The sequence below is a fragment of the Mirounga angustirostris genome, unplaced genomic scaffold (assembly GCF_029215605.1).
Source record: "Mirounga angustirostris isolate CCGP_5_RB_7025 unplaced genomic scaffold, mMirAng1.0.hap1 SCAF_2, whole genome shotgun sequence".
Classification (NCBI taxonomy): domain Eukaryota; kingdom Metazoa; phylum Chordata; class Mammalia; order Carnivora; family Phocidae; genus Mirounga; species Mirounga angustirostris.
In genome coordinates, this window is record NW_026991710.1 from 159,238,756 (window position 1) to 159,266,297 (window position 27,542).

The 27,542-nt window shown below is 59.7% G+C and overlaps 3 protein-coding genes across 4 annotated transcripts; all 3 read left to right on the forward strand.

Moving 5' to 3' along the window:
- Positions 1-760: 760 nt before the first annotated feature.
- REEP4 (receptor accessory protein 4) lies at positions 761-4,796 on the forward strand. Of its 2 annotated transcripts, none has more exons than XM_054508654.2 (8): positions 761-1,277; positions 2,087-2,159; positions 2,540-2,616; positions 2,702-2,822; positions 3,232-3,345; positions 3,707-3,871; positions 4,032-4,186; positions 4,275-4,796. In XM_054508654.2, the coding sequence occupies exons 1-8, from the start codon at positions 1,246-1,248 to the stop codon at positions 4,294-4,296; spliced, it is 759 nt and encodes a 252-aa protein (XP_054364629.1). In that variant the 5' UTR covers positions 761-1,245; the 3' UTR covers positions 4,297-4,796. The 2 variants fall into 2 exon arrangements, with proteins under 2 accessions (XP_054364629.1, XP_045735943.1); XM_045879987.3 differs by having other exon boundaries at positions 3,736-3,871.
- A 3,834-nt stretch (positions 4,797-8,630) lies between these two features.
- On the forward strand, positions 8,631-11,434 carry HRURF (HR upstream open reading frame). The gene is made up of 2 exons (XM_045879311.3): positions 8,631-8,739; positions 10,981-11,434. Exon 2 carries the CDS (start codon positions 11,330-11,332, stop codon positions 11,432-11,434), a length of 105 nt encoding a protein of 34 aa, XP_045735267.1. The 5' UTR covers positions 8,631-8,739; positions 10,981-11,329.
- Positions 11,435-11,482: 48 nt separating this feature from the next.
- Positions 11,483-27,244, forward strand: HR (HR lysine demethylase and nuclear receptor corepressor). The gene is made up of 19 exons (XM_045879986.3): positions 11,483-11,608; positions 12,877-13,527; positions 14,290-15,070; positions 16,506-16,656; positions 16,736-16,923; positions 18,358-18,522; positions 19,286-19,375; positions 19,535-19,650; positions 20,450-20,531; positions 20,927-21,090; positions 21,209-21,445; positions 21,662-21,827; positions 22,021-22,090; positions 22,250-22,380; positions 22,504-22,623; positions 22,726-22,841; positions 24,802-24,966; positions 25,392-25,520; positions 25,675-27,244. Exons 2-19 carry the CDS (start codon positions 12,916-12,918, stop codon positions 25,735-25,737), a joined length of 3,546 nt encoding a protein of 1,181 aa, XP_045735942.1. The 5' UTR covers positions 11,483-11,608; positions 12,877-12,915; the 3' UTR covers positions 25,738-27,244.
- Positions 27,245-27,542: the final 298 nt, after the last annotated feature.

A 27,542-nucleotide genomic window follows, 5' to 3' on the forward strand; every position in this document is an offset into this window, starting at 1 on the left:
AAAAAAAAAAAAAAAAAAGGTGGGGGAGGGAGGATCTTTGTAAAGGTCAAGACCTTGCATACAAAAATTAGCTACAAAGTGGCACTTGTCGATAGGATTCAGCTCTCAGGGATGTTTGTGCTCTTGACTCACAGGAAAAGGTAGAACTTCAAACTTCTGGTGAAGAAGAAAGGGGGGTGGCTAGGGGCTCTGCCCAGAATCTCTCAAATTATCACGGTCAGCCCACCAGATATGCGGGGTCTAGAGAGGTATCCCAGAGAGAAGTTAACTCCTGAAACCCACTCTTCAAGGTGAGACTCATGGGAGTGATGAGTCCCTCAGGTTCCCTCTCCTACTTCTTCCCGCTCTCACTCTAAGTCAACTCAGCGTCCTTGAGGCGCTTATGCATCTCCTGACCCAGTACCGCAAGACCTGGATCTGTTGGCGCTCAGCCAAGCCTCCTTCCACTTGGGCGTGAGCCTGGAACCGGGGTCCTGCACCCATCCCATGCTTTTTCCCATTTTACCTAAGGGAAAGACGAGGTAAAGGGGGAAGCCAGGTTAGAGCCGCGAAAACTCTGGACTCCGAGTTTCCTTCGTTTCCTCCTACCCACCTTTTTTGTTGCTGTTTGCCACCCCCTAATCTTTCCAATTAGGGCGGCTACTCAACCTAATGGGCCCCATCCACGGGTAGGAGGCGCATCGCCCCTTTAAGGGGCAGGCCCCTGGCTTCCTTGACCTCGCCCCGCCCCCTCCGCGGCCGTACTGCGCTTGCGCCAAGCGCCGGCGACCAGGGGTTGGGCAGAGCCTAGTTCCGTGCAACTTTCAAGTGAGTTGCAAACTCCGCCCCGAGGCCGGTACCGGTGGCCGGGGACCCGAACGAGCGAAGGCCGTGACCGCCACCCGCGGCCCGGGACCCGCAGCAGCGCCAAGGCGAGAGCCGAACACCTGGTTCCCGCAGAAGGAAGTGCGGGGCTGAGCCGTAACTGCCCCGGAGCGCGGCGGGGCGGAAGAACGTGCCCGCCCTTACCGGCTCCCAAGTCGGTTCCTTCGAGCCCCGGCCTCCTCGCCTCAGCCCACGGGTCTCCCCACTCTTCAGGCTCTGCGCACTGCGGAGTTGGGGGGCGGCGGGCTCCGCCTCTGCCAAGGGGCAGCCCGAGCGCCCCTCTGGTTCCCGCACTTCCACTGATTATCCCATCCCAGCCCCGCGTGAGCGTCCCCCTGGTCTTCTTCTGTGGGGGTTCCCCCTTCGTCCCGAGGCTGCAGGATGGTGTCCTGGATGATCTGTCGCCTGGTGGTGTGAGTATGGCTGCTTTCATACACCCTCTACCGCCAGGAACCAGACCGCACCTGAGGTGGAAGATGGGAACGTCTGGTGGGAAAAGGGGCTTTCTGTGCTTTGTCACAGCTCCCTCAACACTCACCACAAGGGTTAACGGACCTGCGGGCCTGCACGTGCCATCGGGCACCCTTGCTTGTTCTCCACCCCCAAAGCCTCCTTGGCTCATGGCGACCCCTCCCGCAGTCACACACACTGCAGACAGGCGTGTGGGACAGAGGCCCTCACGCCAGCCTGCAGCCCCTTAGCAAACACAAGGTGGTGTGGCACGTTGTGGGCGGAGATTCCAGGTGCCTGCTTCCCATCTGAGCAGTCACATGACTCACCACCCTGGCCTGAGCCTCCCCACTCTGTCCTCCTCTCACCATCTAGTATTCCAAAGATGGCTCCAATATTCCTGTCTGCAACCTGGCAGTGCCAGGTCTGGTGGCCCTAGCCTGATTGCATGTCCATGGGAGGGGACCGCCTGGTGCTCTCACCAGCTCCGAAGCCTGCCTCCCACCCGCCTGTGTGTGGCTGTGTGTGCTCCTGCTCAATCATGCACCCATAGGCCACTGGTGCAGGCCTGGGCAGGCTTGGGGTGTTTGTAAACAGCAGGGTGGGGAGGTGGCCTCCAGGGCACTGACTCAGGCACAGGTTGTGCAAGCCAAGCGGGAAGAACAGGATAGACCCTTGTCACTTCACCCCTGGGAGGGAGGTGGCCACCTGGTGGGGGGCAGGAGGACATGATGCCCCTCATACTCCCCTTCTGTTTTATGGGCTCTTCTAGGTTGGTGTTTGGGATGCTGTACCCAGCTTATGCTTCCTACAAGGCTGTGAAGACCAAGAACATTCGTGAATATGTGAGTGTGACTGTGGGCAGGAGGGCTTGGTTTAGATTGGGTGGGATGACAACCTTGGGAGTATGGTAGGACTTGGCGAGGTGGGGAGGGTCTGAACTGGCCTCCCCTTCCTTCGGGGGGTAAGCAGGTGGCATATCCTAAGCAGAGTGGGTGCGGTTGGAAGGCAGGCTATTGGGGTGCCTGTGCAGAATCGTGTGGGTGAAGCTTCTTGGGGGTGGGTACAGAGATGAGTGGCAGTTTCTCAGAGGCAACTCTCTAGGGCCAGCCAGGTGCCGGGAGAATGCAGCAGGACAGGCTCTCTGGAATCTCCGGGTCAGCCTGGGACAGGGGAGTTGGCTCTGCAGGCTCAGCTGTTGGCCTCTGACCCCCCTACCCCCCAGGTCCGGTGGATGATGTACTGGATAGTCTTTGCACTGTTCATGGCCGTGGAGACCTTCACAGACATCTTTATTTCCTGGTATGCATGCAGGGGGTCTGCGGGCGGTGGGCAGGTGACGGCCCACGCTCAGCCTGGCTGACCTTGCCACCCTGTGCTCTGACAGGTTCCCTTTCTACTACGAGATCAAAATGGCCTTTGTGCTGTGGTTGCTATCACCTTACACCAAAGGGGCCAGCCTGCTTTACCGCAAGTTTGTCCACCCATCCTTGTCCCGTCATGAGAAGGTACTCTGGGGGGAGTCAGGGAGGGAAACGGGTGGGTGTGAAGGAAGGGGCCCTGGACTCGGGCTCAGGACGCTGGGTGATAATCTGAGTCCTGCTGCCGTTTTGCTGTGGGACCTTGACAGAAACTAGCCTTCTTCCTCTCTCGTGATGATCGGATGGGAGCACATGTGAATGACCATTTGAGAGTGTGAAACACCAGCTGGAAGTTGTTTCGGGGATGGTGGGAGGAGGCTGTGCGTGGTCACTCATGGAGGTGTGGGAATGGGTGGGTGGGGAGCCCTGCTCCACGTGGTTGCTAGTGCCCTGTAGGTGGGGGTGGGCAGGGAGGTGTGGTCTGCAGCACAGGAGTGACTCAACTGTCCAGCTGAACTCCGCCCCCCTCCCTCCTCCCCTTCCCCGTCCTCCGCAGGAGATTGACGCCTGCATCGTGCAGGCCAAGGAGCGCAGCTATGAGACGGTGCTCAGCTTTGGGAAACGGGGCCTCAACATTGCTGCTTCAGCCGCTGTGCAGGCTGCCACCAAGGTGCCCTGGGTCCCAGCCCCCCAGCAGCCCTCCCACTCCCAGTGCTTTTTGGGGGCATCCAGCTCTCTGTCAGGGAGCCGAGAGAGAGCACCTGAGCATGCCGGGGAACAGGGTGAGGGGTGACAGGTGGGGTGTTGGCAGGAGGATGGAGCTCGAAGTTCAGACTTCCCTGGCTGGGACAGTGATCATGAGCTGTTGGTCCTGCTCTCTGGGCCTTCATTTCCTGTTGGTGCCACAAAGGCATCGGGCTAGAAGGTAACTGAGCTGCTTTCAGTCCTGAGGCCTGGGCCCCTTCATTTCCCTGAGCAGCTGCCCTGGCTCAGCCCGCTTCCTGCTAGGATCCCCTGCCCCATCCCTCCAGGTGACGCGGTGGCTCCCCGGCCCTTGCAGAGTCAGGGCGCACTGGCCGGAAGGTTGCGAAGCTTCTCCATGCAGGACCTGCGCTCCATCCCTGATGCCCCTGCCCCCGCCTACCAAGATCCCCTCTACCTGGAGGACCAAGTACCTCGCTGCAGGCCGCCCATCGGTGAGTGGGAGAGAGATCCGGAGCTGTTTGTTCCAAGGGGGATGCTGCTTCCATGCAAGCCGTGGCTTCCCCAGCGGTTAGAAGGCCTGGCTTGGCTCGAGGCCTTCAGACTATGGAAATACCCAGCTTTGCCTCCCTGGCCTCCCCCTCCTCTATACAGGGTACCGGGCAGGGGGCCTGCAGGACAGCGACACCGACGATGCGTGTTGGTCAGACACAGAGGCAGTTCCCCAGCCACCCAGCCGGCCCCGAGAGAAGCCTCTCGGCCGCAGCCAGAGCCTGCGTGTGGTCAAGAGGAAGCCGCCGGTGCGGGAGGTCAGTGGCAAGGAAGGCGCGAGGGAGGTGGGCTGTCCAGGTGCTCGGGCCTAGACCTCCTCAGGTGGTACCTGCTCTCTCCCCCCAGGGCACCACCTCGCGCTCCCTGAAGGTTCGGACAAGGAAAAAGACCATTTCTTCAGACAAGAACAGCTAGGGTCTGCAGAGCCTGGTCTAATCTGACCTCTTGCCTTATGGGGCACTGGGGGCTGTTCGGAGGGGACCTCTGGCTGCACGTCTGACCTACCTACACCAGCTGCTCAGGCCCTGTCCTCTTGGCTCCTGGTGTCGTTAAGGGCCAGGTGCTGCTGGGGCCATGCACAGGGCTACACCTGTAACGTACCAAAGCAGGCTGGGCCCAAGATTCTATTTATAGTCTTTCTCATCCTTCTACCCTCCCGGGTGTGTGGGACCAGAGTCCTTTCCAAACCTTTGCAAGTGAGACCAAAAGTCCACCCAGCTGTGTTCATTCTTCCTGTCCTTCAAAGTACTTGACAGCCTCCTCCAAGGCCTTGTGTGTGTGTGTAGGTGTGTGTCCTGGTTGTATGTTTTGTGTTGGTGAATGAGGTCAGGTTTATGCATATTTTGGTAAATAAACACATAAAAGTGTTCTCTTTGTCCTGGTTTGTATTCCTGGTGCTCATAGCACACATTATTAAACAGCCTGCTGTAGGTCAGTCCGGGCCTAGGATGGGGGCTAAAAGGACAGACAGACTGCCAGAAGGACCCAGTCTTCTGGGGGAGGTAGCCATTGACATATAGTTGTGATGTGGCAAGTACTGTCACAGGAAGCTCTTGGAGACTTCTGAGAACACAGATGGGAGACTGCGGGGGGGGGGCACCCCTGCATGGGGTCAGAGTCTAAGACTATAGTCAGGAGGAGATGGGGTTGGACCTTGATGGGAAGTAGAAGCCAGTGGGAGCAGAGGTGTGGAGGGAACTCAGGCAGCACAGTAATCTCATGGGGATTAGCTGGAGCTGTAAACAGATTAGGCCTGGGGAGGCCAACTTCCTCCATGGGCCCGTGGGGGTCTCCAGGGGGGGTCCCTAGACCAGCTCTAGGGGTCGAGTGCCTGTCAACACCCAGGTTGGCGTTGGGAGCATTGCACCTCTTCAGAGCGGCCGCGAGAGGGCAGCAGCTGCCAGGGTCTGGGCTGCCCCTAGCTTCCAGGTCAAGGAGGGCGGGGTTGGGAGGCTGGCCAGAGCCCTGCCTGAGAGGGGCCTGACCGCTGGCTGGCTGGCTGGCTGGCTGGCTGGCTGGCTGGCTGGCTGGAGAGACATGCAAAATTCTGGCCTGGCCTCCAGTGGCCCTCTCTGCTGCTCCTTCATGTTGTTTGTGGTCAGTGGTCCTGCTGCCCCGTCCACGGAGTCTCCCCTGTTCTGAGACCCAGGCTCTCCCTACTCTACTCCCTGGGGCAGCCCTTGCTGGCTTTGCCCCCTCCGGCCCCTGGGTGCTGGTCTCACCACAGTGTCCCAGGGCTGCTCCCCTCAGCCACCCCGTACCTGCGCTTCCTTCCCACTTTTGATTAAGCAAAGAGGTGGATGGGAAGAGGGGAAATACGGCGGTAACCCTGAGTGACCTGAGGAGTATGGATTAACTCTTGGTGTGGGGATTATCTGGGTTTTATTTGGGGAAGGCACTTAATCGTCTGGGGTGGTTTAGCTCCTCACTTATTGGTGTTGAGTGACTTCCTATCTAGGCCTTCTCTTGCATCATGGTGTTGCCTCATCTCTTCATTTATTCACTCAAAAAATCTCTGTTGAGTATCTCCCAGGTGCCAGGCATGTTTCGAGATACTCAGGATGCAGAGTCTAGGAATGGCTAGCACCTAGGACGTGACTACCCAGCAGGTGCTGCTCTAAGCCCCTAACATACAGTCACTGAATCTTCACAACAACCTCCTGAGGCAGGTACTATTATTATAACACCCCTTTACAAATGGGAAGATGGGCACTGAGAGGACAGGTGATCTGCCCGAGGTTACACAGCTCACGCCAATAAATGGCAGAACTCGTCTTTGAACCGGGCAGTGTGGCTCCAGAGTCGGTATGCTTGACCGCTGTGCAGAACGAGATGAGGCAAGGAGGAGACGGACCCGGATCGAATATCGGTCGTGCACCTGGCCTTGCGCGGGGCGGAGATGGTCTCCTTGACTCCTCCTGACGAGCCTGCCGGTAGGGCTTAGACCCATTTCACAGATGGAAAAACGGAGACTTGGAGAGGTGAAGCAACTTGTCTCCGTCGTGCTGCCTGTGCATGGGGGCCCTGTCTCACGAGGCAAGCTGGTCCAGAAGTTGCTGTGGCAGACGTGGAATGGCAGGACCCACACCCCTGAGCTGGGGGTGCACAACAGAGGAGTGTGCGATGAATGGGCAAATGAGACATGAGCTCAGAGGAAGGGGGCACTGGGGGAGGCCTGAAGCCATGGGGTGTTGAGGGAGTTGGAGCTTCACCTGCCCTGATTCCTAGAATGGGCTTTAGAATGGGCTGCAGGGTCCCTTGGGCCCCTGGGCAGAAATGGTGACACTTTTCTCAGGCACAAGATCTTCACCTCCCCCTGCCCCCCACCTCCTCGCTAGCCTGGCTGCCCCACAGCTGCTGCCTTTTCTGACTCCTGAGCGCTCTTGTTCACTCGTTCATCCACGTCGGCCCCCGGGCCTTTGCTCTGGCTGTATGAATCTCCCGCCCTCTGAACAGCCCCCATAGCCTTCCTTACAGACCTGCTTTCTCCAAGAAGCCTTCTCTGACTCGCCAACCCCTCCCCAAGCTCCCAAGGCTTCCGATCTCTGGCCTGCTCCCTGGACCTGGGCACACCATGGGCTGTGCTGGTACAAGAACAAATGCCCTGAGTGACTATTTAAGCTCCTCGAGGGCAGAGATGGCCTTGCGCATTCATCTTCGTGCACTGTAGCTCCTTGGGGCCCATCACAGAGCCTCGAAAATGCCAGGGTCTCTAGAACACACATTTCCCAAATGGCTGCTGCAGTTATACAGGTTCTAAGACATTCTGAGGCCAGAGGGGAAGGGGCAAGGAGAATTCCAAGTTCTGGGGCATTTCTGGCCAAGCACACACGTGATCCTGAGACGGGAACACTGGCTATGGGCTGGGCTTCCCTCGGGGCTTGCCATGTCCCTCTGAGAATGACAGAGACATCTGCCACCGGCACTGTCTTCCTCTGCATGGGGCTCCTGGCCCTAAGACACCCTAGGCTCTGGCTTGCCCTAGGAACCCCTAGGCTCTGGCTTGCCCTGGCCCTCAGCCTTCCTTTATCCACCAAGATGCCCAGGCAGATCAAGGCTGGGCCTCCGTTCCAACCAGCCTGGAGCACAGACATGTTGGGCTCCGCGCTGGGCACTGAGTAGGAGATGAAGCGCCTCGGCCAGGCCCCTGGGAAGAACAGGCCTCAGCTTGGCCCAGGTATTAGCCCCACTCGCTTTGTGCCCCGGGCTGACTCTTCAGCTTCCCAGTCCACCTGGCCTGTGTGAGGGGGTGAGGAGAGGGTGAGGAGGTCCTCCGTTGCCTCCCAGTTGCCGGGTGTGTGGGGGCCTGAATTCCTGGCCTCCCCTTTCCTGCCTCCACACCGCCCCACCTGCTTTTCGACCTTGGGTAGCTCCTCCCTCGCCCTACCTCTTCAGCCACTTTCAGCCTGTGGCCCTTCCGTGTCCATCCGGGTGCCCCTTCCTGCCTCTGGCCTCCGGATGCTCTTGGCCCCTTCAGTAGTCATAGCTGCCACTTTGAGGCTGCAGGTAGTGAGCCTCTTGTTCCAACACTGGAGAGTCTGGGCTGGCACTGCTCCGCCCATGAGGGGGTCGACAAGAGCACCCCAGGCTCTCACCTCTTGTCCCCGATAAACATCAGGGACTGGCCAGGACGCCCTAGAGCTGGGTAGGGGGCAGAAACCCCAGCAGGAGGATGATGCCTGCTGCTCAGGAAATCCTGGGGCCAGAGCTGGGTTGCTAGGCAGAAGGTCCTAAGCCTGGGGCAGAATGAGGTAGCTTTCTCTACCGGGGTGGTTAGACTGCAGGGGAGAGGAGGTGGGGGAAGGGAGGAGGGGCATAGGGGAGGTGCGGACTGAGAAGAGGAATTAGGTCAGGGATGTGGGTGGGTGGGCACGAGGGGAGGGGGGCATCTGCTCCAGAGCTTCCTCCTGGCTCCAAAAGCATCTCCAACACTTTCCTTCCTCTCCCCCTTACCCCAGGTCCTGCGAGAATTCTCCCCCGTATTCCCCCTCCCCCACGCCCCCCCATGCCCCCCCCCAGGCATTGCCACAAGGGTGGGGGGCGGGGTGGGGGGAGGCCAGCCTCAGCTGTCTGAAGGATGGAGGGGCTGGGGAAGTAGGGCTAGGTGCCCAGACGGCCGCGTGTGTGGGAGGGGATGTCCTCAGATGCCCTCCACCCGGCAGTCCCCGCTCTGACGTGGGTGCCCCCCCCTCTCCCCGCCCGGATTAGTGGCAGCTTGGCCTGACTCTCCGGGGCTCCTTCCCCCGCCCCTGCCTGCTGCCCTCCCCTGGGCAGGGGGCTGTTCCACCCGAGGGGCACTGTGCTTGCCCAGGTAAGGGGCTCTGGGGACAGCGTGAGGGTAGCCGGCTCGGCAGTGCTGCCGTGCTTGTCAGCATGAATGTGGGTATCAGTGTGTGTGTATCAGTGTGTGTGTGTGTGTGTGCGCGTGCACACGCGCGGGTGAGGGGTCGGTGTGAGCCCAGGGTGGGCCCAGGTGCTTCTGGGGGTGCTGGTCAGCTTGCCTTTGTCCATGAATCCAGCATTGTGTCCACCCGTGCGTGGCTTTCCTTCTGTGTTTGTATCTCTTGCGTCTCCTTCGATCTGCTGCGTCCTCAGGCACAGAACAGCCAGCTACAAGGGCTCTGTGGGCCCGTGGCATAGGCTGTGGAGCAGGATGGGGAGCTGGTGAGGGTGGAAAGCGCCTTCTCCCCCAACCCCCGTGGCCCCCTGGGCATTTCAGGAGCCTGTCCTGAGAGTCCTGTTCCTGTCCAGAGACTGTAACCTGACAAAGCAGACATGGCAACTGGGGGTGAGGTGTGGGGAGATGTCTGTCCTCCTTCCCTGGGACAGTACCCATCTCCTTGAGGATGACAGTGACAGGCCCTCAGCGTCCAGGACAACCCAGGCTCCCACCCTGCCCTAGCCAGCCTCTTCTAGGCCTTAAGCTGAAGGAATCTCCCCCCAGACTCTCGCACAAGCTTCAGCTGCCAGAGGACACAGACGGGGGACCACAGGCACGCCCCAGCTCCCTATCTGCACCTGGAGCCAGCCTTGTTGGGGGGGGGTCTGGGGCCTGGGACTCTGGCATCGCAGTCTACATTAGACCCTCCACGATCATTTCCCCTGGCACACTGAGGTCCAGGCCACCTCTCAGGGGAGCTGGGGGAGGAAGGCAGTGTTAATAACTCAGTCATGTAAACAACCCCTACCAGCCTGCCCTGCCACAGAAGCGGCCTCTGGGGGGAGGCGGAGGGGCTGAGTGAGTCGGTGCCAACATGACCCAAGTCCTGCCCGGCGCCCCTTCGGGCCTCCTTTTCTTGAGCCCCCTCCTCTTCTCCTCAGCTGGTAAAAGGATTCCTGCCTCTCTTTCAGTCTCTTGGGAGAAGGCTCCCTCCCAACTCTTCCTGGCTCCCCTCTCCAGGGATGGTAGAGGGGTGGTGACTTGGGACCAGGCTGGAGGCATCAGAGAACTCATCCCTCCGATGGGATGGTGGTGGGTGGGATGGTACTGCCTCTGTCCCAGGCTGGGTGAAAGCATGCCAAGGATGGCTTCCATAAGGAGGAAAGGGAGTTGTGGGGTGGGAGGTGGGGGCCTGCAGGGAAGGGAAGCTCCGTTGGGCGTGTGGGTTTCTATGTGTGTCTGAATCTGTCTGTGTGTGTTTGAATCTGTCTGTTTGTGTCTGTGCTCTGGAACCACCCCCGCAGAAGAGCCGGGATGCTTCCTCGGGTGGAGGGTGCCCTGCTTTCCCATTTCCTCTCCTCCTCTCTGCTCCCTCCCAGGAGCCACTCCCATGGGCTCCTCTCCAGTGCTGGGCCTGGAAGCACTAGGAATTGGGATGGGGCAGACCCCCAGAACGCCAGGCTGGAGCAGGTGTCCGGCCTCATCTGGGCCCACCTCCTCTCTGGACACTTGCTGAAACCTAGGCCCTTAGAGTAGGGACAGACTAGAGCCTAGGTCTCCCCAGAACTGCTAAGGCAGGACCTGGTGCCTGCTGTTGGGCCCCGGAAGGGGGCTTGAGTCAAGAAGGTGAAGAGCAGCTTGGCCAGGTCAGGATGAGGCAGGGCAGACATGGGCCAGCGGGGTGTGCCATGTGCCAGAGCTGAAGGACCACGAGCAAGTGTTCCGGGAGCCACAGGGTCGGCTGGCGTGGGTCAGGCGCCCATCACTGACCCGTGAGAACCCGACTGCCCCTGCCAGCTCTGGCACTGCTCCCCCCCAGCCGCCCCGCCCTAGCACCCCGGGGGGCACCCCGCCCCACCGTGGCCTGGTCCGGCCCCTCCCGCCCTTTGCTCCAGTTCCCGGGCTTGGCACCTATAGTGGGGGTGCTGCCCGCCTGCCAGGCTCCGGGGCCGGGCCCACGGGAGGGTGGGGCGGCTGGGAAGCTGGCACGCTGCCCCGGGGGAGCCTCTCTCGGCAGGCGCCCGGGTGCCGCGGGGGGGAGGGGGGAACAAAGGGCTCATTCTCCCCGTGCGCAGCCGGTGGCATCGCCGGGGCGTTGGCGGAAGCCCCCGGGGCCCGGGAGGGGGCAGGCCCAGGCGGGGCCGCCGAATCACGGGCTCCTGTTTCCCGCAGGGTGCTGGAGGAGGAAACCGGCGGAGCAGCTTCCCCACTCTCAGTTGCGCGTCTGGCGATGGCGATGAGAGGTCCTGCTGCGCTGTCCGCCGCGCTCTCCCTCCATTAGCCGCGCTGCGCCGTGCTGCGCCCTCGCCGGTGCCTCTCTCCTGGGACCCGGGATCGGCCCCCACTTCCAGGCACGATCCCCTCCCCCGGCCTCTCGGCCTTTCCCCCCACCCCTACTCGGCCATCTCCGACCCGGGGCGCACGTTCCCCCCGGCCCGGCTCCCACTCTCCTTCCGGGGGCACCCGCTCCCTAGCCCCGGCCCGGCCCTCCCCGCGGCGCAGCACGGAGTCTCGGCGTCCCATGGCGCAACCCACGGCCTCGGCCCAGAAGCTGGTGCGGCCGATCCGCGCCGTGTGCCGCATCCTGCAGATCCCGGAATCCGACCCCTCCAACCTGCGGCCCTAGAGCGCCCCCGCCGCCCCGGGGGAAAGAGAACGCGAGCGCGCTGAGCAGAGAGCGGGAGAACGCGTCCTCGCTCGCCGGCCGGGAGGCCCCGGAGCCGGCCCATGGGGAGCGGGCGCCCGGCGCCGGCCAAGACGACCGCCGCCGCCCGCGCCGCGCCCGGCTCGCGAAGCCCAGGTAAGCGCCGAGAGGGGGCGCCAGGGGCGGGCCTTCTGGGGACACTCGTAGCGGGGCATTTCTGAGCCGAGCCCGGGCCGCCCGCAGCGAGTGAGTTCCCTGTGCTTCTCCGGGCGGCGCCACAGGTCTGCAAGTTAGGATGCCCGACGGGGCTGGGCCACTACGGAGCCGTGGCCCCAGAAAACCCGAGCGACCTCTGTCACGGCTCCCTGGGCCTTCTGGGGCTTCATCCAGCCCGCCGAGGGGGCCGCGCTGGGGGAGCGCTGCGGCTCCGGTGCCACCTGTCACCCTGGTCCTTTGCACGCACGTTCAATTTTCCCTCCTTTGCCTCTCTCTGGGGCCCAGCCCGCTTTCCCCGCCTCCTTTCCTCCCCCTGCCAGGCTGCAGTTACCAGCGGCCGCTGGCGGCCCTGGCACTGCCTGCTGGACTCGAGCAGCTTGACCCGTCCCAGCTGAGGCCTCTTAATCCCCCTCTCCTGTGCTGGCTCACTCCTTCCCTTGGGGGCTGCGGTGGAGATCTCAGCCCCCAGCAGTTGTCCTGGGACTCTGCTTCGGAAGCCAAGAAACCACAGAGAGCTGGGAAGAGACACACCAGGGACTGCCCAAGTGTAGGGAGAGATGCCAGCCAGCAGCCCTGCCTGGCGGCTCTCCCCAGTGATTCCAGCCCACCCTGCCTGCACCCCTACAAGCTTGAGTGGGGCTGAGGGATGGGGGTAGGCAAGCAGCACCCCCGGTCCCACAGACTGCAATGTGGAAAGAGGCCTCTGAGACTGCTAGTTTCCAAACCCGATTTTACACAAGGGCACACTGAGGCCCAGAGGAGTGATATGACTTGCCCAAGGTCACATAGCAGGTGCTGAGTCAAAGCCGGGACCCTGCCTTCTTGTCCTCTAATGCAGTACCTTCCACCGACCTCAACTTTTGGGTTCTCGCCCCTTGCCCTGCCCCGTGGCTCGTGCCCAGGATCCAGGCTCAGCAAATGCAAGGACATATCATTCTAGAAATGGCGGTCTCTGCTGAGGGGCTCTGGCCCAGGTGGGCTTGGGCATTTGGGGCAAGGGCTGACCTCCCCACACGTGAGTATCCCACCCAGGCAGGTCCTTCGAGTTGCATGTGGGCAGGCAGCGTGGAGCCTAGCTGTAGGCTGGCACTTGCCTTACTGGTTTGAGCCGCCTTGGTGTTGCCAGGGCGGTGCCCAGCTCTGCCCCAGGCGTCACGGTGCTTGGGGCATGTGCCTAAGAAGCTCATGCTTTGTTGGTTATGCTCCAGGGACCCCCTCTGGGAGAGCCCCATGAGGGCAGGAGAGTGATGGAGAGCACGCCCAGCTTCCTGAAGGACACCGCAGCCTGGGAGAAGACAGCCCCTGAGAAGGGCATCCTGGGACAGGAGCCGGATACCCTGCCTCGAGATGGTCTGCGCCGGGGTGCACTGTGCCTGGGAGAGCCTGCTCCCTTCTGGAGGGGTGTCCTAAGCACCCCAGACTCTTGGTTTCCCCCTGGCATTCCCCAGAGCCCCAAGGACACGCTCCCACTGGTGGAGGGAGAAGGTCCCCGCAATGGGGAGAGGAAGGCCAACTGGCTGGGTAGCAAGGAGGGGCTGCGCTGGAAGGAGGCAATGCTTACCCACCCACTGGCACTTTGTGGCTCAGCGTACCCGCCTCGCTATGGCCCCCTGATTCCTGAGCATAATGGTGGCCATCCCAAGAGTGACCCTGTGGCCTTCCGGCCCTTGCACTGCCCCTTCCTTCTGGAGACCAAGATCCTCGAGCAAGCTCCCTTCTGGGTGCCCACCTGCTTGCCACCCTACCTAGTGTCCAGCCTGCCCCCAGAGCGTCCATGTGACTGGCCCCTGGCCCCACACCCCTGGGTGTACTCAGGGGGGCAGCCCAAAGAGCCCTCTGCCTTCGGCTTAGGCAGCAAGGTGAGTGTTGGAGCAGAGAGGGTACCTGGGGCTTAGGCTGCACAAGATAGCTCAGTGTTTTCAAGCAGCCCTGCCTGGCCACAGCACTCCGCTCTTCCGTTCTGATGAAAACATAAGACAGCACCCTAGTAGAGGAGCCTGTCAGCTCAGACAGAGTCAGCCCCAAGCAATTCCTCCTCTGAGCGGCTCCATCTCACTGAGCCTTCCCTGCCTTTGGGCCATTTCAGGGACTGGCTTACTCATTGTCCACCCAGAACAAGGCCCTGGGAACTGCGGCCTCTGAACACTGGTCTCGTCCTGGGGTCGGAGCTCAGGGGGCAGATAAGGCCCTCTATCTGGGAGTGGGATGTGCAGGTGTCCCCATGGCCTGTGTCTATGGCACCTGTCCCCCCCCCCCCCCCGGCAACCCACCCCCACGCCCAGGAATAAGATTTAAACTATTTTAAGACCAGTATGATACTCATCATCAAACAATCTAAATGGATCCTCAGAGGCCCTTTGGTGGTGACAAGCACTAACCCTTTAGTTGCTGGATTTGTGCGGAGGTCTGAGAAATCCCAGGGAGGGACGGGGGAGGGGGGTAAGCAGGGCAGTGGGGAGGCACTTTGGGCGCAGGGTCTGCAAACCAGGATTGAGTTCTTCAGTGTTTTCCTGACCCTTAAGGCCACACAGGTGCACACCTGCTGGTCGGCAGTTCTGCTCGTCCTTTGAAGCACTGGGGATCAAAGTCAGCACGAGCTCTACCCCTTCTCCTCTCTTTAGGGCTTTTACCACAAGGATCCAAGCATCCTCAGGCTGGCAAAGGAACCATTGGCAACCGCAGAACCTGGGTTGTTAGGCTTAGCCTCTGGTGGGCATCTCCAGAGAACTGGGGAAGTGGAGCGACCTTCATTCCACCAGAGAGATGGAGAGGCAGGAGTCGGCAGGCATCAGAACCTTTGCCCATTCCTCCTGGGGCATCCGGACTCTGCTCCCCGGACCCCCTGGTCCCCGTGCCCCCCAGGCCTGGTTCATACTCTTGGCAACGTCTGGGCTGTACCGGGGGGTGGGAGCCTTGGGTACCATCTGGGGCCATCAGCCACATCAAGGTGCCCCTCTCCTGGGCCTCCTACCACCCAGGGAGGCTGTTGCTCATCTCACCCACCTGCTAGAGATGGAGGTCTTGGCCCCTGTGGGAAGTGCCAGGAGGGCGGCACCATCGGGCCCAGTGAATCCAACGAGGAAGTGAACAAGGCCTCTGGTCCCAGGGCCTGCCCACCCAGCCATCACACCAAGCTAAAGAAGACATGGCTCACACGACACTCTGAGCAGTTTGGGTGTCCCGGTGGCTGCCCTGGGGACGAGGAGAGCCCTTCTGCCCAGCTGCAGGCCCTCAAGAGGGCAAGCAGCCCTGAGGTCCAGGGAGTGGGTGGAAGCCCAGCTGCCAAGCGCCCGCCCGACCCTTTCCCAGGCAGTGTGGGGCAGGGGGCCAGAGGCCGGCAGGAGATGCTGGACTCATCATTTGGGAACAAGGTGGAGGCCGTGCAGCATGATGACCACAGAGGTAAGGGTGCAGGGGGCCCTACCTGGGAGGGGGCAGCCAGGACTGGGGCTCTGCGGGGAGGTGGGGTCGTTAGGCCCTTTAGGAGGGGATCACACAAGTGGTCTGGTTTCCCACCGGGTGTGATGGTTCTCTGGGAGTTCCTTAGCATCTACAGGCCAGAGCCTGCCAGCAAGCGGCTTCTTACTTCCATCTGCCTCCCCTGACAAGGTCAGCCCTTGTCCCAAGCCGTGATGTGTCGGCGGCAATGTCACAACACGGTTCAGAGCATGGGCTCTGGAGTCGGAGTGCCTGGGTCCGGACATTGCTGCCTGGGGCTTTGTGACCTTGGGCTAGTTACTTCACCTCTCTGGGCCTCAGTTTCTTCATCTATAAAATGGGGATAAAGATGGCATCCACCTCGTAAAGACTGTCGCAAGATGAAATGGCATAATTCACAGAAAGGGCTTTGAAGAATACGTGGCACTGTATTGAGTAAACACTCAGTAAACATTCATCTTTGTGATCGTGCCACATAGCCCCGTCTGAGGGACCACCGCTCCTGAAGGACCCCTTGTCCTGCCCCAGGAACGAACAACTCCTCCCTCGGCCAGCCGGGTCATGGAAACTCAGTTTGGACTTGGCCCGTAGTAGGACTTTGGGTGCATCCTGGACCCTCTGTCACGCTGTGATTCCAGCACTGCCGGCCCCAGTCTCAGCTCTTCAGTGTCACTTCAGTTTCTTAGCCTCCTGGACCACTGGGCCTGGATCGAAGCTCTCAGTGGCCTCACCCAGGCACCCCCGCACGTGGCGTCAGTCTGTCTGTGCTCTCGCAGGCCTCTGCCGGGGCTGGGAAGCTGTTGGCCCCTCTCCCTTCTTGGGTTACTGCACCTGTGGCCTGTGTTGAAACTCTCCGGACTTCTCACCTTCCGGCACCCTCCATCCCATGCCAGATTGTCTCCTCACGCAGACAGGAGGCCAACGGGATCACCAAGCCCACTGTGGAGCTATCCAAAGTCTGCACTGACTGAGGGGCGCCTGGCTGCCTCAGTCAGTGGAGCATGCAACTCTTGATCTCAGGGTTGCGAGTTCAAGCCCCATGTTGGGGCATAGAGCTTACTTAAAAAAAAAAAAAAAAAAAAGATAAAATGACGTCTACACTGACTGGATCTTGCATGTGGGGCAGGATGATCGTCCCAGCTGCTCCAGCCATGCACAGCAGACCTCTCCTCTCGGCCTTCAGGCCTTGTCAGGGCACTCTCCGGCTCTCCGCCCAGCCCATTTTGTGAAGTTTCTGGCTGTCTGGGTCACTTTCACTAGCTCCAAATCAGGCTTCGTAGACCGGGGCCTAGGGACTAGCAGGCTCTGCATGTGGGTGGGCTGGGGGCTAAAGGTAGGGCCTGGGGTTCACGTAAGCGCAGGAAGCCCGGACTCCTGACCAGCTTCATTGTCTCCTCAGGACCCCAAGATGGCAGGGCCAGCCTCCAGGACCCAGGGCTTCAGGATACATCTTGTTCGGCTCCCCTGGCAGGCATGGCTCCATGCCAAAGCTGTACCCATGCAGCTGGAGAGGCGGGAGGGCTGGCCCGCCACTCCCAGCAAGTGCCGAGGTGAGCCCGTTGCCCCTGGGTGCCCCCGGCACCCTCCCAGTCGGGGCTCCCTCCTTACCTTCCTGTGCCCTGTCTCTAGATTGCCTCTGGGAGGGGAGCAGCCACAGGAGGAAGACTCAGCAGCCAGCTTGGAGGAGGGAGGAGGGTCTGGCCCCGAGGCCTGGCTCAGCAAGGGCCTTGCCAAGCATCTGCTAAGTGGTTTGGGGGACCGACTATGCCGCCTGCTGCGGAGGGAGCGCGAAGCCCTGGCCTGGGCGCAGCGGGAAGGTGAGCAGGACCCACGGCGCTGGCAGGAGCCGGGGAAGGCTGGATCCTGTGGTCACTGTGCTTTGACACGGAGCATGGGGCCTGCAGGGTGTGGGCCCCTCCCTCCCGGGGCCGTCCCTCCCATTAGCACTGTCCATCCTGATACTAACTCAGGAGAGCTCCTGCCTGCTTTGCCCTTGTTCCTAGCTTAGGCTCCTAGTCGACATGAGTTCTGAAGTCTTGCCAGGGTGAGGGATGTTGGGAGGGTGTGAAACCTGGTCCAGTCCAGCTGCCTAAGAGTTTCTGGGTTTGCTGGGGAAACAAGACAAGGTGCCAAGTGTCTTTAAGGGCATTGGAAGGTGGGGGCCCTCCCTGCGGTTCAAGGCTCATGGCCCTAGGAGGCTAGTAGGGTCTGGGCCGATGTAAAAAGATTGGTGGGGTGCCAGGCATTCAGCCGGTCCCTCTGGCTTCAGGCTCTCCCTCCTATGCCCTCCCACAACCCCAAGTGTGCATTTGAAAATGTGTGCACACCCCTGCAGTAGGGTTACAACCTGGGTAGGGGCCCATTGGTGGCTCCCTCTTGTCCCAGAGAGTCCAGCCCCCTCCCCCTCTCCTCAGCCAGTCTAGCCTGCCACTCCCTCAGCCTGGATTCCCAGCACTCCACATCACCCGGTGGCCCATCCTCCCCAGCTCACCCCAGCTTGTCCATCCCCTTGGGCCTTGGCACTCTCTGTTCCTTCTGTCTGGAATGCCCTTCTCCTCCCTTTCTCCCCGATGAATGAACACTTACTCATCACTTGGGGCCCATTTGTATTGCTGCCCCCACTATCCCCACCCTTGTCCTTCTATCCCATTCTCCTACTCCAGCACCCACCCTGTGGTGTCATGATCACTGCCGTGTTTATGGGCCCATCTCCCCTCTTGGAATGTGAGCACTGGGAGGGCAGCTCTGAGCCCTGACCAGCTCTGCGTCCCCAGCACTCAGCCCCACACAGGGCAAGGTGTTTGTAGCATGAGTAAATGAACGCATGCTCACTGGCGTCCTCCCACTGACCGAGGAGGGCTTAGTCAGAAACTGTGGGTGAGGGAAGGAGTGGCCTCCTAAGGTTCCCTCTTCTGGTATACAGAGTCCGCTGAAGGGACAGCACCTCGGGATGGAGGGAGGTGGGTGGAGGACTGTGTTGGAAATGGTGTGGATTGGTAATTCAGGGCCGATGGGGAAATCCCTGGGGCAGGAACTGGGGAGGTGAGGCCTGCACTGTCCCAGGGAGGGTGTTCTGAAGACAGTGCTATGGGGAGTTTCTTTACAGAGCCTGTTTGTCAGGGGCCTGTCTCCCTTCCAGGGTGGCCCCACAGCAGAAACCGCTCCTGCTCTGCTCCATCCCTGCCTGGAGGTCCTCAGAAGGGACTGTGGCTTGAGCCTCCTCTGACCCTGTTCTCTCCCGTGGTCAACAGGCCAGGGACCCGCCAGGACAGAGGACAACCAAGGCGTTCCACGCTGCTGCAGCCGCTGCCACCGCGGACTCTTCAACACCCACTGGAAATGCCCCCACTGTAGCCACCGGCTGTGTGTGGCCTGTGGTCGCATGGCGGGTGCTAGGAGGGCCAGGGACAAAGCAGGTAGGAAAGGAGCTGGGGGCTGAGGGCGGGAGGGTAGGGACGGGGGCCTCGAAAGGGCGGCTCTAAGGTTTGTGGCCATTTCTGGGCTGCCTTTCCCCAAGAAACCCTCCGCCCCCAGCTCCAGCCTCAGCCACCACGGCTCAATGCCCCTTAGAGCAGACTTTTCCCTCTCCCCAGATCAGAGGGCCACGCCTGTGTCCTTGCCCACCCTTAAAAGAAGTTGAGTGCCTACTCTATGCCTCCCACTTTGTCAGCTTGTACCTTTTTAAACCTTACAACACTGTGAGGTGGGTATATTGCCTCCATTTTCCAGTTAAGAAAAACTCAAGAGAGGTTAAGTGATTTGTTCAAGGTCACACAGCTAGTAAGTGTTGGGTCCAGGATTTAGACTCAGACCTTGTGATCCCAAGTCTTACTCTTTTCATGGTTCTCAGCTTCTTCCTTCTCAGTCACCTGAGGGCTTAAAATTTCCCAGGGTTCCAGTAGAGGTAGCCAAAAAGAGTTCCAGGGTCAGAAATGTTTGAGAACACTGTATTCTACAAGATCATCTTGGAGTCTGGCAATGTATGTCAGCATTTTAAAGACTGCGTTCGGCAAGCAAAGGATCCTATGTTATTCTTAAACTCAAGTGTCCCAGAAGCCCATGTTTTATGGATTGTCGAGTCCCTTGATTTAGATATCATACCCTTGTCCTTCTTCTCTGACCTTAAGCTGTGGTTACCTTGGTTTCCTGACCTGCAGCTTCTTTCTTCCTACCCCACAGGCCCTCAGGAGGAGTCCACAGAGGAGTGTCCCCAAGAGGCCGGGCATACTGCCAGTTCCCTGATGCTCACCCAATTCGTTTCTAGCCAGGGTGAGCCATCTTGGAGGGGTGGGGTATGCAGAGGGCGGGTCCTATATGCATGTGGCTCAGCCCAATCCCATGCCCTCCTGCTTGGTGAGGCCAAGCAGCACAGGGATGGCCTTCTGTCCACGCTCACTACCAAACTCCATCTTCCCTCCCCACTCACAGCCTTGGCAGAATTGAGCACCGCCATGCACGAGATTTGGGTCAAGTTTGACATCCGGGGGCACTGCCCCTGCCAAGCTGATGCCCGAGTGTGGGCCTCTGGGGATGGGGGCCAGCAGGTAAGAAGCTGGGCAGCACTAGCCGGTGAGGGCCCCAAGATTGGGCAGTGTGTCTGGAAATTACTGGGCGGGTTTGGCCCTTGTCTTTTGTTGGGGATGAAGGACATGGACGCTGGCTAAAATCAAGCTATTTCTCACACTCCTCTGGGGATCAGGATCCATGGATCAAGCTCTAGCATCGGCCCCACCTCCCTTTCTGTTTGCTCAGAGCTCCTGCCACTCCATGTGTGTTGCAGCTTAGCACTTGCCCCATCATGCCGGAGCTGCTCGCTGGCAGGCCCTGTCTCTCCACTCCCCAGGCATGGGCTCCTGCGGGCCGAGTATGGGCCCACCTTCTCCCTATGTCCTGCTCTTAACATATGGCAGGCACTCAGTATGCATTTTACAAAGTTTTTATAAAGTTCATGCTTTTATTATAAAAATGATTCATTCAAGAAATAGTTTATTGAATGCATTTTGTGTGCCAGACACTGGTACATACCCATTATGGAAAATACAAACAAGTATAAGGAAGAATACAACAATAGGCTATCATGCCACCGTTATCAATTTGACGTATGTCTTTCCAGTCACTTGTCTATATATTTGTTCAGCCTATTTTTGTCATTTTAGATCAATACTGTGTATGGAATTCCATGAGCAACTTTTTCCAACCTAATGTTATATCACATAACATTCTGCTCCCTCTAAACACAATTTTCTAGTCTGTTGTTAATACTTGTGGGTTGAATTGGATTGAGCTATGTTTGCCGCTTTTAAATCTCTGGTTGGGTTGGGGGGTGGTGGATGGGTTTAACAGAAGGAGTCGACAGAGAAAACTCCCCCAGTTCCACAGTCTTCTTGCAATGGGGACACCAACAGGACCAAGCACATCAAAGAGGGTGAGTAGCTCCCCTGGCCCTTGCTCAGACTGTGCAGGGAGGTTGGGCTGCGGGGTTGGCGTTCCCAGGACAGACTGGAATGGCTTTAGCCATCCTGTGCCCCCATGGTCTCCATCACTCTTCTCAAGTCATTCCCGAGGAAATAAATCTAAATGAAATCTAGGACAAGTCCCCTCACCCCTCTCCAGTCAGACCCCCATCGTGAGCCCCTCCTTCTCCTCCAGAGAGGTCTGGGAAGCTGCCGGCAGGCAGTGGGAGGTGAGCGCCTCCAGAGCAGAGCTGAGCCGGGCAGGGCCAGTGAGGAGAGAGACTTGGCCAGGACACGAGGGCAGAGCCTGTGGGCAGTGGAGCCTCGAGAGAAAGGGGAAGCCCCTCACCATTTTCCTCCCTGCCAGAGACCCCGGACTCCACTGAGACCCCGGCAGAGGACCGTGCCAGCCGAAGGCCCCTACCTTGTCCCTCTCTCTGTGAACTGCTGGCCTCCACTGCTGTCAAACTCTGCTTGGGGCACGAGCGGATACACATGGCCTTTGCCCCGGTCACTCCTGCCCTGCCCAGCGTGAGCAAGGGCACAGAGGGAGGCCTGGGGGCCCTGGGGACACAGGCTGGGCTGGCCCTCCCTGTGGGGTTAGGCAGGTCCTGAGTCCTCCTGCTCCTCCGGCCTTCCGTCCACACAGGACGACCGCATCACCAACATCCTGGACAGCATCATCGCACAGGTGGTGGAAAGGAAGATCCAGGAGAAAGCCCTGGGGCCGGGGCTGCGGGCCGGGCCAGGACTGCGCAAAGGCCTGGGCCTGCCCCTCTCGCCAGTGCGGCCCCGGCTGCCTCCTCCCGGAGCTCTGCTGTGGCTGCAGGAGCCCAGGCCTCAGAGAGGCTTCCATGTCTTCCAGGAGCACTGGAGGCAGGGCCAGGTGAGGCTCCTTGCCTCTTGACTCCCAGTTCTCCCGGCCTCGCTTACCCTCAGAGCCTTCATCCGAGGCCTAGGGAGACCTGGCCCGTCACCTGGAGTGGGCAGCAGGGTTGGTCCCCACGTGGGTCTCGTGTTGCCTACAACATGCCCCGGCCTGGCCAAGGGGGCTGCCCATCCGGTCGTTCTCCCTGCATCCCTCTGCCTTTCCTCACTACAGCCCGTGTTGGTGTCAGGGATTCAGAGGACATTGCGAGGCAACCTGTGGGGGACCGAAGCTCTTGGGGCACTTGGAGGCCAGGTGCAGGCACTGACCCCCCTTGGGCCTCCCCAGCCCACAAGCCTCCACAGTGCAACGTTCTGGGAGGGATTCTCCCGGCCTGAAAGTAAGTGTCCCTGATGTGGGGCAGGGGGAGCTGGGAGGCTGAGCCAAGTGGCAGCAGAGTCCCATGGTGACCCTAGGGGGGGAGCTGGAAGCAGAGCCCAGGGCAGAAGCTAGACCCTCTTGCTGCCACAGGGCCCGGGTCCTCTGGGCAAGGAGGTTCTTCCCCCAGGCCAATGGCATGTCTCCTCCCTTAGTTCGCCCAAAGTCAGACGAGGGCTCCATCCTCCTCCTGCACAGAGCTCTGGGGGACGAGGACACCAGCAGGTGTGTATAGTAGCATAGTACCTGCCTAGACTCTGACCAGCCCCTGGCCCCCCACCCCGTGACCCTCTTGCCTCTGGGAGTGACCCCAGTAGTGGTGGGCTTTGAGGGGATCTCGGGTACCTGGGTTGAGTCTGCTGGGCATGACCCCGCCCCCTCCAGGATGGAGAACCTGGCTGCCAGCCTGCCCCTCCCTGAGTACTGTGCCCGCCATGGGAAACTCAACTTGGCTTCCTACCTCCCACCTGGCCCCGCCCTGCGTCCACTGGAGCCCCAGCTGTGGGCCGCCTATGGTGAGTGCCCACTCCACTCCTGCCCAGCCCCTGATCCCATGCCTATTACCTCTGGGCACAAGCATGTCTGTGCCGAAATCCTGGGGCCCGTGACCCGCTGGTCTCTTCTCTGCTTCCGTGTAGGTGTGAGCCCACACCGTGGGCACCTGGGGACCAAGAATCTCTGTGTGGAGGTGACCGACCTGGTCAGCGTCCTGGTACGCGCTGAGACCCCACCGCCTACCTGGCACCGGGCACAGAAAGGTGGGTCCTGGGCCAGAGGCAGGGGTCGGACAGTCCGTAGATTTTGACATGCTGTTTCTCCCCCCAACCCCCGGGCCCCCCCGAGCTATTTTTCTTCCACAGACTTCCTCTCAGGCCTGGACGGGGAGGGGCTCTGGTCTCCAGGCAGCCAGGTCAGCACTGTCTGGCACGTGTTCCGGGCACAGGACGCTCAGCGCATCCGCCGCTTTCTCCAGATGGTGAGGAAAGAGCTGGGAGCCCTCCCCTTCCCCTGTGCTGCCCTCGTGCTCCCTAGAAGTAGGGACTCCCAGCCCCCCGAAGCTCTCCCTATTGTGTGTGCCCCATGTGCTCACTCTCCCCATGCCCCAGGTGAGCTGGACGACCTTGACTCACTCAGAGAAGGCAGATTGGGACCTTATGAGTTGCGTGGTGGGGAACACAGAAAGAGCAGGGAGTGAGCAGGGACTGAGAGATGAAATGAGAGCAGGAGCTTTTGCAGGCTAGGCATTGTGTAAGGGCTTTGGGTACATGATCTCGGTTAATTGTCACAACCACCTGTGTGGCAGGCACTGCTGCTTTCCCATTTTGCAGATGAGTAAACTGAGGCTGAGTGGTAGAGCTGAAACCTGAGACCAGGTCATAGCCCTCTTTCTCCTGGGGGCAGACAGACTCCCCTGCAAGGGCTCCAGGTGGCAGAGGGCGAAGGGAAGCCCATCTGAGATGCCCTCCTGCAGCTACCCCTCCCCGTGATCTACAGCTAATGAGGAGATGCTCTTTGGGGTGCTAGCAAGTGAGGGCTGAGGGAGGCAGCATGGTAGGTGGGAAAGAATGGACCAAGACAAGGGGCAGGGAAGGAGAAGATGAGGGGATAAGCAGGAGGCAGGAAGCTCCAGGGGGCCGGGGAGGTGGAAGGCCAGTGTTAAGGTTAGGGCAGGCCCAGGGGTTCTAAAGTCCAGCTGAAACCTGATTGTCCTGGGAAAAAGCCATCCTCCAAGTGTCACCCCTGCTAAAGACACACACCAACACACACACAGACAGACATGTAGGTATTGGCTGTCCACCACCACCATCCTGCCCACAGGCATGCATATCTACAGACACATTGACAAACACACAGAGATCTGTAAATGTACACACAGATGCTGGAACACGCCGAAGGAAGCAGACAGAAGCATACCTTCATACACAGATGGCCTCATCTAGTCTGGGTGTGGTGGCTCTAGGCAGTCTCATATGGCCAAACCTGATGATTCACGGAGAAGGTTGGAGGGGCATATTCTCACTGGGTGGCCTGGGAAACACTGATCTAGCTCCAGGATGGATTCTGAGGGCAAAAGAGCCTTGGCACCTGCCTGGGGCCACCCTAGGGTCCAGGCTGGCTCACCAGCCTCCCCTTTCCCCATGGCCCGGTCTTGGAACCCTGAGTCCTAAGCCCAGGGACAATTGCTGAGGTCCTACTGAAGGGGTGGATTTGGCTGGCGGCCAGGTGGAGCATGACGCTAGCATTCACCTCTGCAGGTACTCCCTGGGCATCTCCTTCTCTGGCTCCCATGAATCCCTGTCTGCCCAAGGAGCTCCCCACTCTGGTTGGGCTGATGAAGGTTCCCCCTCCCCCATAGCCACGCTTGCTTTGGAGACCTCAGCCTGGCAGGCAAGCGTGTACATCCACGGTGCATCAGAGCTTCTGTGTGGCTTTTGCTGGATCTGGGTTCTTAGATTAATCTGATTGATGCTTTAGATGGTCTCCCCAGGGACATAGAGCTATCTAGTGGCCTACAATTTAGCACACAATGCAGGACATTCACAGGACTCCAGGTTAAGAGCTCCTGGTATAGACAGTTTATGAGTTGGGATCATGCAGGATATCTTTCTGGGTTTTTGGAGAAAGGGGTCCAGGGCCAGGGACACAGAGGCTATTTAAGGCATCTAGCCCCAAGAAAAGTGGGGCTTTAGACCCCCAGCCTTGGAGCCCCTAATTCTGTCCTCTACATCTTTCCAGCCAAATCTCCGACCTGAGCAGCCCCAGCCCCTCACCACCTAGCCCTTTCTCCCGCCCCTATGGCCGCCCCCACCTGCCCTCAAGATTTGACCACTTCAGCTCTTGGCCTTTGCGCCTCTGGCCTTTGGGAAGTCTGTGCCCCATCCTGCAGCCCTTTCCTCGTTTCCCCCCCTTGCTCATTCCCCCTTCTCTTCCTTGAGGTGTGCCCGGCCGGAGCAGGCAACCTGGAGCCTGGCACCCCGGGCTACTGCTACCTGGATGCAGGGCTGCGGCGGCGCCTGCGGGAGGAGTGGGGCGTGAACTGCTGGACCCTGCTGCAGGCCCCTGGAGAGGCCGTGCTGGTGCCTGCCGGGGCTCCCCACCAGGTGCTTCCCCAGCAGGCCAAGGGCTCTGCAGAGCGCTCAGACCATGTGAAGCGGCCAGAGCAGACACCACAGTGCTCCGGTGGACCCCCCTGGCCTCGCCCCTCCCAGTGCCCTGAGCGCTGGGCAGGGCAGCAAGTCCCACCCCACTGTAAGGGGAGGAGAGGCTGAGTGGTCCGGAAGTCACCTTAGCCCTGCTGGGCTTCGTGTCCTCGGATGCTCACCCTGCCTGTGCCCTCTCTGGCCTCCCGTGGGCCTAGTTTTGGCCATGCCCTTTGAGGTGCCTGGTGCTGGATCCAGGGCCTCGGCTCTCTGAGAGCTGGGTGGGGGTGGTTATGGGATGTAGACCTCGGGGACAAGAGGGGCAGGGGGAGGATGCGTGAGCCCGAGTCTCCACTGACCCTCTGTCCACCTCCCCTCTGGCACAGGTGCAGGGCCTGGTAAGCACTGTGAGTGTCACTCAGCACTTCCTGTCCCCGGAGACCTCTGCCCTCTCTGCTCAGCTCTGCCACCAGGGACCCAGCCTGTCCCCTGACCGCCGCCTGCTTTATGCCCAGGTGAGTGTGACGCTGGCCAGGAGGGTGGCTGGGATGGCACAGCAAATCCACTCTGTGCCGAGCAAGTGGCCAGCCTGGGCCCAGGAGGGGCATTCTGGGTGGGAAGAGCCCCGGAATGTGATTGTAAACACCTTGTCCTTTCTCTTTCTTCTAGATGGACTGGGCTGTGTTCCAAGCAGTGAAGGTGTCTGTGGGAACATTACAGGAGGCTAAATAGGGGGACCCTGAGTGTCTGGGGTAGGTTGGGGGGCAGGTAGATCAGGTGCTCAGTCCCGGCACAGCTTCAGCAGAGAATGACGCTGGGGGACTTGGGAACTTTTGCTCAATCCCTCAAGCTCCACTCTGGGCACAGGCAGGGCACCCTGTTCCCCACCCCAACCTGGGCCCTAAAGCCAACAACCACAGTGCCATCGAAGCTCACAACTGCCCTTCACAGGCTGGCACCTGCTCCGTCCCTGCATCCCTCTCCACGGTACCAGGCCCACAGTGGGGGTGAATGACTCCCTCTGACCCCTGCCCCGTGAACCCAAGAGACAAACAGCCCTTCCTTGGGGGACCTCGGGAATCGTTCTGGCTTAAGCAACACCTTCTTCTGCTGCCTCATCCCCTACTGTCCCACCTGTTGCCCGAGCTCTGCTTACGCCACCCACATCTTCACTGGGCTCCAGGGTGGCCCTTCGCGCTGCAGGCATGCTGGACAAGGGGCCGCCGAAATCCTGCCCTTTTGCCAGACAACAGTGAAGCGTGGGGGTGGGGGGGCGACATCAGGAGACTGCCCAGGCTTGGCTGGAGGAAATGATATGGGTGATGCCCTGTCCCTGCTCCCCCTTCTCACCTCCCTCCTTCATGGTTTCCATTAAAGGCTGTTGTTTTGTGAATGCTGCTGGAGTGGCAGGGCCACAGGGACTGGGGAGGGAGGGGAGACAAGGAAGTGGAGTGGGGTTGGGGGGCGCCATGACAGGGACCTCAAACACCCGGGCCTGCTCCTCTTCCTGGGGCCTGGGTCCTTCCTTCCCACTGAGGAGCAGATGGAATCTTCCAGGGGCTGGGCCCTGAAGATGCTCCCAACAGCAGACAGCAGACAAGGCAGAGCCCCAGGGTTCAGCCTTCCTGTGCACACTGGGGCTACAGAGATCTGGGAGCCCCAGGCTGCCCGGAACTGCAGGCTACCCCAGCTCTCCTGTCTGGCCCGACCTGGAGCTCTGGGAGTGCGGCCCAGAAGAGCTCTTGCCTAGCCATCTGCCTTCAGTGCCCGTGGCCGGCCCCAGGCCCACTGCCCAGGGACTGGCTCGCTGCTCCCCAACCCCAGGGCCCTCTGCGTGGCTCTGCCTGCCCGCCTGCTCTTGTACATCGTAGCGCCAGCATGCTCCGACTCTTGGGATACCTAACTGTTCCTGCAATGGTTTGGGGAATGTTTTTTTTTATGAAATAAAAATTTTTTATTATAAATCTAATATACTTTCAGAAAATAGGAAAAAGTCACCTGTAAGCTCACCTCCACTCACCCCCAACCCAACCACTATTAGCATTTTGGTGTATTTCCTCGTATTTTCTCCAAGGAGCTGTTTTATACATGACTGAGTTGGTGTGTTTTGTACTCGGTTTCCTCCTTTTAACACTGTTTTGTGGTCATTTTCTGTGTTGCTACCTAACTTCCATTTTAAATGGCTGTTTGTGTTCCCTTCTGTGGCTTTGCTGTGATTCATATAACCATTCCTCATTTGAAAGAAAAAAAAATCCGGTTTCTTCATTGTTTGCAGAGCTAGGTTATTTTCATATTCTCATGGGATAGAGAAAAAAGAAAATCAAGGAGCTCCTACACTTTATTCTGCAACTGTTTTCATTTAACCCATCTTATTTAACCCCTTTTCATGATTTTGAGGTAGACATTTTTATATTTTTTTATATTTTACAGAAGAGGAGAGAGGCAGGCTGGGGTTAAGTGAGTCACTCAAGGTCACAGCAGGTTTAGAGGCAGAATTGGGGTTTGAACCAAGCTTCCTGACTAGAGCCTCCTTTACA

Bases quoted from the DNA above. Each gene is read 5' to 3' on its own strand.
- REEP4 (XM_045879987.3), top strand. From the start codon at position 1,246: ATGGTGTCCTGGATGATCTGTCGCCTGGTGGT. The intron at 3,346-3,735 runs GTGCCCTGGGTC...CGGCCCTTGCAG, and splicing joins CTGTGCAGGCTGCCACCAAG to AGTCAGGGCGCACTGGCCGG. The intron at 3,872-4,031 runs GTGAGTGGGAGA...TCCTCTATACAG, and splicing joins TCGCTGCAGGCCGCCCATCG to GGTACCGGGCAGGGGGCCTG.
- HRURF (XM_045879311.3), top strand. From the start codon at position 11,330: ATGGCGCAACCCACGGCCTCGGCCCAGAAGCTGGTGCGGCCGATCCGC.
- HR (XM_045879986.3), top strand. From the start codon at position 12,916: ATGGAGAGCACGCCCAGCTTCCTGAAGGACACCGCAGCCTGGGAGAAG. The intron at 19,651-20,449 runs GTAAGAAGCTGG...TGGGTTTAACAG, and splicing joins CTGGGGATGGGGGCCAGCAG to AAGGAGTCGACAGAGAAAAC. The intron at 21,446-21,661 runs GTGAGGCTCCTT...TCCTCACTACAG, and splicing joins AGCACTGGAGGCAGGGCCAG to CCCGTGTTGGTGTCAGGGAT.